Raw genomic sequence first — 10,612 nt, 5'->3', positions numbered from 1 at the left:
AGGAGGTCCAGGGTGGTGCTCCTGGCACTGCTCTTGGGGAGCTGGAGCTCTACCCTGCCCTCCCCACCACAGCAGCGGCATCACCACCCTGCAGCCCTGCTGTCTCCCAAAAACGCTTCTGGGAAAACCTGGGCTGCACCGAAGCCCAGCGAGCCAAACACTTGGCTCGCTCCCTTTTCCCCACAACAGGTTCTGGGCTGGTTTGTACCCCGCTCCCAGCCTGTCCCCGCAGTCTGGGGTTCCGTGGGAGGGTGCGGGGGCAGCCCCAGGTGGGGCCGGGCGGCGGCGGGGCCGGGCCGGGGGCGGGGGCCGGGGCGGGCGGGCTGCCGCGGCCGGGCCGTCCCATTTCCCCGGCGCGCAGCAGCTGCCGGGACCGGCGGGCGGGACGGGGCCGCGGCGCAGAGGTAGGTCGGGGGTCCGGGGGATCCCGGGGCTGGGTTCTCGAGGTGTTATCTTCGGTGCTGTGTTACTCAAACCCAGGGCTTTTCTCGCCTTTTATTTATATATATATATATATTAAGGCCACATCGTCTGCTTCGCACAGCCCGGGGGGAGGGGGTGAAAGTACCCTGGGGAAAGAGCGATGAGCAGCAGCCGGCTCTCACGGGATGCGTGTCTGGGGCAGTCTGCCTGGCACCGCGTTTGGGGGCACCCGAGCTGCACCCACACGTTTTGAACACCACAAAATCTTAGACCGGTTTGATTGGGAGGGACTTTAGGGACCACCTCGTTCCAACTCCTTTGCCATGGGCAGGCACACCACACACTAGACCAGGTTGTTCCAAGCCCCGTCCAACCCGACTCTGAGCACTTCCAGGGATGGGGCATCCACAGCTTCTCTGGCAGCCCCCTGAGCCTCTTGTCAGCAAACCTACAAGTGATCGACCCCAGGGAGGACCGTGGCTGGGGGCTGCTGCCCGCCCGGAGAGGCAGCACTGCCGTACCGGAGTTTGGAGGCGGCCAGGATGGCTCTGAGGAGCTCCCGGTGCATCCAGGGATGACAGTGGCGCTCACCTAAACTCAAAACTGATCTTTTGGCCACAGTCCTGGTGATCCTGGGGCCGCCAGCAGCCGAGCGTGTGCACACGGTGATGACGAGTGGGCTCCAGGCAGCAGCTTGCAAAAATAGTTTCACTTTAACCCTCTTATCCAACATCCGTATCAGTAGTTTTCCAGATCGCTCCCTTTAGGAATGAAAGCATTTAATCGTGGCTTCTGGCAGGAAGGTTTGATGGTGGTGGGAATGAGGTGAAGCTTCAGCTGGTCGTGTTTGCTGGGTGGTGGCTTTTGGTGTTTGTCTTTTACGTCTGAGGAAGGTCTCTGTAGCCTGCTGGGAGCTCTGGGAGACCGGCGGCAAAACCCTTCTTAGTCACCATTTCCGAAACAGCAACGTGCAATCCCTGCTAAGGAAACTGCTCGCCCTCGGTGTCAGGTTTCATCCAGTTTTCCTTCAAGTCTGCAGGTGCAAGCAGGGAAAATAGGTGCCACTGGTGGGACAGCACAGCTGTGTCTCTGCTGGGTGGATCGGGGAGCTCACAGGCTGTAACAAAAATCAGCATCTCCCCGCCCGAAGCAGAGCTGTCACTGCAATGGAAAGTTGGTATAAAGCTGACATAAAGTCAGTAACAGACGGAAATGGCTGTTTAATAATGTGATTCCTGCTTTGCACTCCTTAGCATCAACTGCATGAAGTGTGGTCTCATCTTCGTTAAGGAAATGGGGGTGGCCGTAGGTCAGTTGATTTCATGTCACCTCCACAAGTCCCGAGTTGCAGCTGGCCACAGAGCACAGAAATGTTGAAATAACCCAGAAATACTTGGGGCACACCCTGCAGGTCAGTTGTCCCCAGAGCTGCTGCTGCTCTCACTGTGCATGCAGGCAGCACCTTAGAGCAGCCCCACTCCTGCTTAGTCAGGGAGCATCCCAGCTGAGAGGAGCAGGTTGAGCTCTGTTAGGTTGGAGACAACTTCATGAAGATGTAAGAGCCTGTTGAGGGTTGGGCCTAGAGAACTTAACTAGCAAAATGACCTGCAGCTCTCTCCCTCTGCCACAGTGACACAGCACAGCAATTTCCAGTAAACTGCAGCTTTTCTGCAAACTCTGCCTCCATCCCCAGTCGCTGCGGTTGCTCTGCAGCGCACAGGATGTGGACAAGGCGGCATTGCCAAGGCAACCCGCTCTGTTTTGGTTTCCCCACACACAGGCTGGCAGCCTTCACCCCTCCAGCTCAGCCAGGCAAGCCCTGCATGCCAACGGTTTGTGGTGCCATCGCAAGCCGTCCCTCAAAAGAACCTTGTTTTCCTCCCACGGCCTCCCATAACTCCAGAGGAGTGGCAGATGCTCTCCACCCTTGTAAACCGGCTCTTTCGAAGCCAGTGTGGTTTAAAGAACTTCATGCTGGATGTGCAATGTGGATTAAAGCTTACACAAGTGGCATAAAGCCTTGCCGTGCAGAGCTGCCATCAGCTGGAGCCTTCCATCCCTGGCCACAGGGGTTCCCAGGCGAGTTTCCATGTCAGCTTCCCCCTGGCTCTGCCAGCACCAGCTGCCCAAAAACAAAGAGCTCATTTAGCAGGATGCTTCACAGCCCTCCCTGAAACACAGCCCTGTCTCCCAGTTCCTCCCTGGCCCTGTTTTTTTCGGTCCTATATCTTGACTCAAAAACCAGCTGATGTCCCAATGGCAGCTCCACATGCTTGCAGCAAGTGGTTCACACCCATCCTGGACCACAGCATGTGAGCAGCTCTCCATATTTATCCCCTCTCTAAGGGGAGATGTCACCCCAAACTGAGCAGCAGCATGGATTCTCCTAAATGCAGCTCCTCATGGTGCACTCAGCTCTTCAGCTGGCAGTGGGTGGCCTTGGGTAACCCCTCTGCCCTTGGAGTTGACACCTCCAAACACATCAGTTTTTCTACTTTTCCCTCCCCCCATTTTTTTAATATGAAACTGAACCCCATTATTTAGCACACAGACGTCCCTTCATCTACAAAACAAAAAGCAATGCACACACCAGAAAGAAAAGGCATTTGAAAACCAGCTGCATGGCCATGCTGGAAGATGGCCCTGGGATCTGGGTGCTGCTTGGTCAGGGTAGGGGGTCAGGTACCTCCACCTTCCTCTTCCAAGGGATGCACGTTTGGCTTGCCCAGGGTGGCCACATGTCCCCAGCTGGACACTTCCCAGTGACAATCTGCCAGGGCCTCTGCAGTGCATTCAGCTCCAGATTAAAGTGGAAACATTTCAAAGGGCTTTGCTTTTTTTTTTTTTTCTCCTCCCCGTTCTTTTTTCCTCTGCAAACAATTAATTACAAGTTTAAAAGGAAGTTCCAGCCCTCCTTCCCTACTCAGAAGTTTAGAGGCAGTAAATATAAAGCAGTTCAGTGCAGGAATAAAACTGTACATCCTGTTTTGTCTGAAATTAAGGCAGTTGTTCTTTGGGGGTTGTTTAGGTTTTTTACTTCTTTTTTGGAGTCAAGTGTATCATAGGCATCCTGTATTCTTGCCTGGATAATGAGCTGTCAGGATACTCTTGGATAAATGGCAAGCTTGCATCACATGGACGATTACACTGAAGAAAAGCTGTTTGTTTATTTAATTTGCAGTCTAACCTTTACTCCAGCTGCCTCAAATAAAAAGACCTAGGTGAAGATGAAGGTCAGGATGGGGAGCAGGCTTTAAGAACTGGCACTCACTTATCTGCCCTGTGAGCAAAAGCAGATCTGGGATGCTCCCAGTTGGCTTCAGGCAGGGTGTAGGAAGAGGTTGTATGGGATTTGAGTCTCTGAATAGTCTGTGATTTCTCAGGTGGGGATGTTGATGATATTTCTGTCCTCTGTTGAGTAGTGGAATGAGATAATGTGGGGATCAGCCAGTTTTGATGCAGCAGACTGGACAAAAATACAGTAATAATAATAATAGTAATAACAGTAATAATAATAAACTTCTTCCAGCCAAAGCCAAAACCACCTTCCAGAGCACTGCATTTCATTTGGTAACTCTCAAATGAGAATTTTTTAGAAAGGCACCCAGAGAAATTCATGTTCAACAGAGAAACCACCAGTTAATTGGGGCCAGCTCAGCTGTGTGCTCATGCAGATCAAAACAATAGATTCACAGTGGTCAGTCTGTTTCTGATGGACAGGGATAAACCCCTTATTTTTGACAGGATCTGCGCACTTGTGGAATCCCAAATAGAGAGCTTGTCATCCATGCTGAGGGATTCAGCTCTTGAGGTTCCTAACAGTCAGGTTTGAAAGCATCAGCTGGGGAGATCAGTGAAACAAGACCCTGTACAGGTTTGTACGTCCCAGGACAGCATTTTGGAAGGCAGGTTTCCCTTGGGAGATGCTTTTTAGCAGGGCTACCCAGGAGTTCCACCCCAAGCAGCACCACGAGAGCTGTGGTTAGGGCTGGGTGGGACTGGTGGCTGCTTTTTTGGGGGAGGCTGGTGGCTTGATCTTCCTTTAGGAGTGGGCTGTAATGGCACAGCAAGGCAGAAGGAAGCACAGGGCTGCTAGCTGGAGGATCCCAAAGCACTCCATACACGAGAGCATCCCTTAGCAGGTGCCAAACAAGGAATAAATGAGATGCAGAGCAAGGAAGTGCTGTAGACAAGGAGCATTCAGCTGAAACCACCCTGGGCCCACCACTTCCTGTCCCTCCCTCAAGGTCCCCAAGCTCTGAGAGTTGTCAGAAGGAAAGATAAGGAGTTGGTGTCACAGGGGACAAGTGGAGCAACCCCTCTGGGACACCTTTGGTGTTCAGGCTGTACTTCTCAAGTTTTTGTTCCATGAAAGTGTTGTTTTTCCTTTTAGTGTTCCTCAGTTTCCCCTCCTGGGCACATTCCCTCAGGAGGCTGCAGGGCTTGAATCCCAAAGGCTGGCAAATGCTCTAAACACTGCTCTAAAATGCTGAGCAAGGGTGAAATAGGGTGTTGGAGCCTGATACTGCCCCTGCCAGCTCTTCATCTCTAATTTAGTGACCCCTGTGTTGAACCAGAACTGCAGGTTCACAGCACAAAGGCCCCTGCTCTACTCAGGTGCTTTGCCTGGCCACAGGAGAGGAAGAAAGATGCGAGCAGAGGCAGCAGCTCCCTGCCCCTGCAGGAGGGCTTCCCTGAGAGCCCTGGCACTCAGCAGCACCTCTCCCTCCCTGAGGGAAGAGGAAAACCTTACGTCAAGCCACAGAAATGCTTCTCAGCCCTACCCAAACCGTTGGAGCAATTCCCAGGTGAGGCACAGCGGCAGCAACTCCTCCACCCCAGCCAACCCTTATCCTCCCCTGCTGCCGCCTTTGTGGCCAGCCCTGGGTACATGGAAGCAGCTGTGGGTGCAGGGCTGCTCACTGGGCTCTCCCAAGGGAGCACTGCCTGTGAGTCCCACTGAGCACAGTCCTCATCCAGACTGCAGGTGGTTCAGCCACAGCCCCCACACCAAACCTGCTGGCGGTGCCCGGGGTGCAGCAAGAACAGCCCCTGCCTCTGTGCTGCCCATCCCAGATCACAGACCCTGAGAACGAGTCTGGCCAAGATACCCCACCCCAGGATTGGGAATAAGGAGGGACCTGTGACATGTGGTGTCCTGGCTCCTGTGGCAGGACTGTGTCTCCACAATGTCTCCTCCTAGACAGGAAAGCTTCCCCTGCAGACCATATTTCATCTGCTGTGAAACCTGCCCTACAAAGGGCTAAGAAGAGCTCCATGCTGTGATTGCTCAGCCAGAGGTGATGTGTAAATCCAAAGGGGCAGGATTTGTGTTTAGCTAAATTTCTAGGCAAGTAGGGATGCCCAAAGCCCTCCTCACCCATCCCCACAATCAAGAACAAACGCCAGGAGACAGGAGGCTGTTTTTCTCAGATGAAGACACCCAAAGAGACATAGCAGGCAGCACAATCTGTCTCCCACAACTTCAGGCCCATCCAAGGCAGGAGACCTCTTACTCTGCTGAGGCTTAGGCTAGGTTCTGGCAGCTCCATGGAGAAAACTGCTGAGGGAGCAGGCACCTGATCCGTGTGGTTTCTTGTCTCTGTAGGCACCATCCAAGGACTCTTGTGGAGCCCACTAGCTGCTTACAGGGGCTGAGCATATTTCAAGGTGCCTTTCAAGCAGAGGGAGCAGCACAGGCAGCCTGCTCAGGAGCTGACATGCAGCAGAAGATCAGCTCTTTCTTCAATTCCATCTTGGAGCTCATCCGTACCAAGCATGAGGAAGGCATCTTCAACACTGTCTGCCTGGCCGTGCTGTTGGGTCTGCCCTTCGTTGTCCTCATTGCCTTCATCTTCATCTGCTGCCACTGCTGCTTCTGCAGACGGAGGAGAGAAAGCACGAGGAAAGACGGTCCCAGCAGCAATGGGCAGCTGCATGCCGAGAGGAATAAGAAGAAAAAGAAGAAGAAGAAGAAGCAGGATGAAGAGGACCTGTGGATCTCTGCTCAGCCCAAGCTGCTCTTGCTGGACAAGAGACCCTCCTTGCCCATCTAGCAGACAGGAGGGTGTTCAGGTCCTCTCCTCTGAGATGCCACCATTCCTTTCACCTGTGCACCAGGAGGGGCGAGGAGATACCAAAGCTGCTGCCGCTTTATGGTGACTTCCGACGCAGGCTGAGCCCAGCACGTTGAAGGGCCAGCAGAAGGCAGTCGGGCACAGGCTGTGCAAGTCTCTTCTCCCCCAGCATGACAGCGTGCCCCGGGGCAGAGACCCCTGCAAAGGACAGGTGAGCACACAAGGGTGACACGCCACCGGCTCCTCCGCACCTCCTGCCACGAGCACAGCGCACACACAGGCTGGCACACAGCCAGTGGGGTGCGGGGCTCTCCCTCTGCACTCGCCTGCAGCCCACGCGCTGTGGCACAGACAGGGGCGCACGGGACAACATTCACCCCAAGACCACGCCACCTGCACACCCCCTGCACAACACAGACAGCTGTGAGGGAAGCAGGCACAGACACACCTTGTTTGCTTGCCCTGCCATGGAGATCACAGCTTCACTGTCCAGGCTCCGTCCAAACCCAACTCGCTTTGGAGACACAAAGAAAGCTGAGTTACCCCACAGCTCAAAGATGTGCCATCTTCCAGGCCACCAAACCAAAGTCACTTGCAAGCTCCTGAAGCTAGATGCCCTCAGCCCAACCTTAGAGACCTCAGACACCATCCTAAGGCAGCACAGCAGAAGGATGCCTTGCCACCTAGGCTAGAGAAGGAGAGAGGAGGCTGCCAAACCAGCCCTTTCGCACCAGCACTTAAGAAAACACCTTCCTTGAAAGACTGTTTTATACAAACTTGCCATTAGAGAGCCCAGCATGCTACTGCAAGAGCAGAAACACAACCTGAGGCTGTGTAAAAGCTTTGCTATGGGCATTAGAGTTATTTATTGAATGACTACTAAAGAACAGCAGGACCAAAGGCCCCTCTGGAGCAGGACGAGGCACATGGAAACGGTATTGAAGCAGCAGACACGGTTTTCTGGCACACTCTGCCATCACCTCTCCCTGCAGCCCTTGTGCCATGTGTCAGACACACACAGACCCATGAGCACGTGCTGCCTCAGCTGATGCCAGCTCTGCACTGAAGGTTTCTGTGTGGCTGTCAGGCTGACCAGCTCTGGGATTTGGAATGTGCTGTAGAAGCAAAGTAAATTCCATGTGCACAGTCATCCCTTACAAAGGGATACATTATACAGTCAGACTATGCACCTCTCTCTATCCTTATCTTCTTGGAAAGAAGGTTCAGCTGGGCACAGCAGCTAACAGCACCACACACAGCCCTCATCCCTGCTCTGTTTCCCACTTGGCTTGTGCTCCCATCCTATGTTCCTTGAGCTGGGAGTCTCTGCTCCCTGCTCTCTGCCCTATCAGGCTCTGCCTACCCCATCTCTTTTTCCTTTGAGGGATGCATGTGTGTGATGAGAAGCCTCATCACATCTGGGTTTTGCCCTGTCTGTACACTGGATGTCTTGCTTCCATTTCCTTACAATTCTTAAGCTTGCTGGAGCAGACCAGAGCTGCCAGCCAGAGCCAGACATCTGGGGAACAAGCAGCAAAACCCACGTGGGCAAGCCTGGACAGAGCTGCTGGGCACAGCTGCTGCCAACCCAGGCAAGGGTGATGCCACCTTCCCCTCCCTTGGAGGACAAAGCCACTGGCTGGCACTGTCTGCTTGTGCCACCCGGTCCCAGCACAGCCTGTTCTGTCTGATGCAGGCAGGGCTGTGATGGTCACATCGTGTCACAGGGTTTGGCTCCTGTGCCTGTGCTGGGAACAGCCGTGAGGCTGGGCTCCTCCTCACACAGTCCTTTAAATTGACCCCATATGTGCCTTATTTTCCAGTTTGCTTTGTCATCACTGCAATTAGTGACTCTCCTCTGCTTCAAAACAGGAAGCAACATAAAATGGTGTAAAAATCAGGATTTGCCACATGTCGTGGTAGGAAACGCAGAAATAGCTCTGATCTCTGTCCCAGGCTCCCAGCCTAGCCAAGATCCTAGAGAACTAGCACTGCACTTGTATTATTCTTCCTTCCTTCCCTCCTTTCCCCATCCAAGTACTTCTCTCAGCCCTCCTGCCTCCACACTCACCAGGTGGCCAAAAGAGCTCATGCAGGTGCTGTGATCCAGAGGCATGAGCAGCCCTGGAGGCAGGGTGGTGCCTGGAGGAATCAAAAAAAATTAGAGTAAAGGGAAACACGATGGGAGGCCAGAGGTTCAGCCAAACAGGCAGGGGCACAGAGGCAGCATGCAGTGTCAGAGTACAGCCTGCCTGGAGTGGAGGTGCCAGGCTTTGCAGGGCTTCCTGCAGGAAGGCTTTCCTCCAGAAAGCATGGCAAGTGACTCCAGGTAAGGGCAACCAATTCCTGCGAGAACCAGAGAACTGCCAGGAGAACATGAGCATTGTATCACACACATCTCCAAATCCAGGCTTTGTTCAGAAGTTCAGAGCTAGGTCTGAATTTCAAGAGCTCCCCAAAATCATCACTCAAACCACCCCTGGGCTGGGTAGGGAGGGAACAGGAAACAACCCTGCCCCGATCCATCCAACCAGTGGATGGTCTGAGCCTCTGCACTCCCTAAAGCACAGAGGCTGGCTTCTTTGCTATCTACTGCTTGAGCCAAACCATGCACTGAATCAGCTGCTTCTGGAGGAAAAAGCAAAAGAGCAGCAACAGCCTGAGGTGCACTAGAACCTGTTACCCACCAGCTGGGCAGCAGCACCCATGCAGCACCCACATTACCAAGGCGGCAGAGATGCACAGTCCAGAACTCCACTGCACGGTCCCTGCTCTGCAGACACCCCAGCCCTGCCTGCCACAACTGCGCTTCAGTATCAACCTTCAATTTTCCTGAACAAGTCCATGCAACAGGGAACAGCAAGAAAACAAATTTTGTGCAATTTTTTTAAACTAAAAATAAATGACTTAAACTGCAAACAAACACTGTATCTCAGTCTCTCAGTCATGTGTTTATTTTCCTGGGGAAATCTTTTACCTGTGTCGTGGCCCTAGATAAGAGAGAGGGAGAGCTCATTGGCAGAGGCTGTGCAGTCTCTGCCTGCAGCCAGCTGTGCAGCTTAAGAGACCTTTTCTTAAAGAAAAAGCTTAACTTAATCAAGATAATGGCCTTGCTTTGTTAATGAGCGCAGCCAAGCTCCTCTACCCAAGGGCAAGAAGTTGTGGGAAGAACAAAAGGTGTTTGTGCTGTGGGAGGTGGGCTGCAGGTTTGTTTTTATTTAGAGGATCAGCAGCATGGATGAGTTAACCCCAGTTGGTTTTGATCAGACAAGTATTTCATGGTGTCTGCAGCTTGCTGGGCAGAGCCTTTCCAAATCCTACACCACGGAGCTCTGCCTCCATGAGGACAAAAAACAAACCCCTGCTGCTCAGGCGGATGAGGCACCAAGCTGTCCCTCGCCCACAGAGCTGAGGCTGCGGAAGAGGCTGGTGAAAGGAGTGCAGCGATGAGCAGGTAGAAATGGCAGAGGCCACTTCCTGGAGAAGAAAGGAGCTTCTTGCTTCTTTCCAGATGTTAGACAGTGGATATAGGGCAAGGTGCTCCTGGGTAGCCTGGGCTGCAAGGGAAAAGGGTAGTTCTAGGGTCCTAGGTTAGATATACGCAGTGGCTGAGATGAAGTTTAGAATCCTGGAGCAGACTAAAGATTAAAGGGAAGCAAAAATGCCCATTACATCCCTCTATGATGGAAGAATTGGATCCTCACTGACCATTCCACTATTTATTCAGCCAACAAAGCACAGAGCAGTGACCAAAGGTAACAGCACTGCTTTCCAAGCAAGTGTCCAGTGCAGTTAAGACACTTCAGGCTTCTCTCCAAATCACAGCAACACAGAAATGCAGTATCTTTGGGAAGAGGCCTCCTTTCCCTCCTCTTCCTGGGTAAGTACAGCAACGTTTCTCTGGGGCCCCAGAAACAGCAGGTATGTCATAGATTGGTCCTGGCTGATAGGACCCAACTACAGGATAATCCTTATCAAGACAGCAATGCCAAAGCAGTGAGGATCCTTCTGGGATTCAGGTTCTGCCCCGAATGTCTTGCACATAAATATATCAAATTTTAAGTGATCTCAGAGCGAGGCAGAGGTTTTGAGAATATATTGGCTCTCTAGCA

At 52.9% G+C, this 10,612-nt stretch overlaps 1 protein-coding gene across 1 annotated transcript; it reads left to right on the top strand.

Moving 5' to 3' along the window:
* Nucleotides 1-327: 327 nt before the first annotated feature.
* On the top strand, nt 328-9,420 carry KIAA0040 (KIAA0040 ortholog). Its single transcript, XM_063406544.1, has 2 exons — nt 328-404; nt 6,032-9,420. The coding sequence occupies exon 2, from the start codon at nt 6,144-6,146 to the stop codon at nt 6,477-6,479; it is 336 nt and encodes a 111-aa protein (XP_063262614.1). The 5' UTR covers nt 328-404; nt 6,032-6,143; the 3' UTR covers nt 6,480-9,420.
* Nucleotides 9,421-10,612: the final 1,192 nt, after the last annotated feature.

The sequence above is a fragment of the Prinia subflava genome, chromosome 10, assembly GCF_021018805.1.
Source record: "Prinia subflava isolate CZ2003 ecotype Zambia chromosome 10, Cam_Psub_1.2, whole genome shotgun sequence".
NCBI lineage: Eukaryota > Metazoa > Chordata > Aves > Passeriformes > Cisticolidae > Prinia > Prinia subflava.
This window is presented reverse-complemented; position numbering and strand designations above follow the sequence as displayed.

Bases quoted from the DNA above. Each gene is read 5' to 3' on its own strand.
- KIAA0040 (XM_063406544.1), top strand. From the start codon at position 6,144: ATGCAGCAGAAGATCAGCTCTTTCTTCAATTCCATCTTGGAGCTCATC.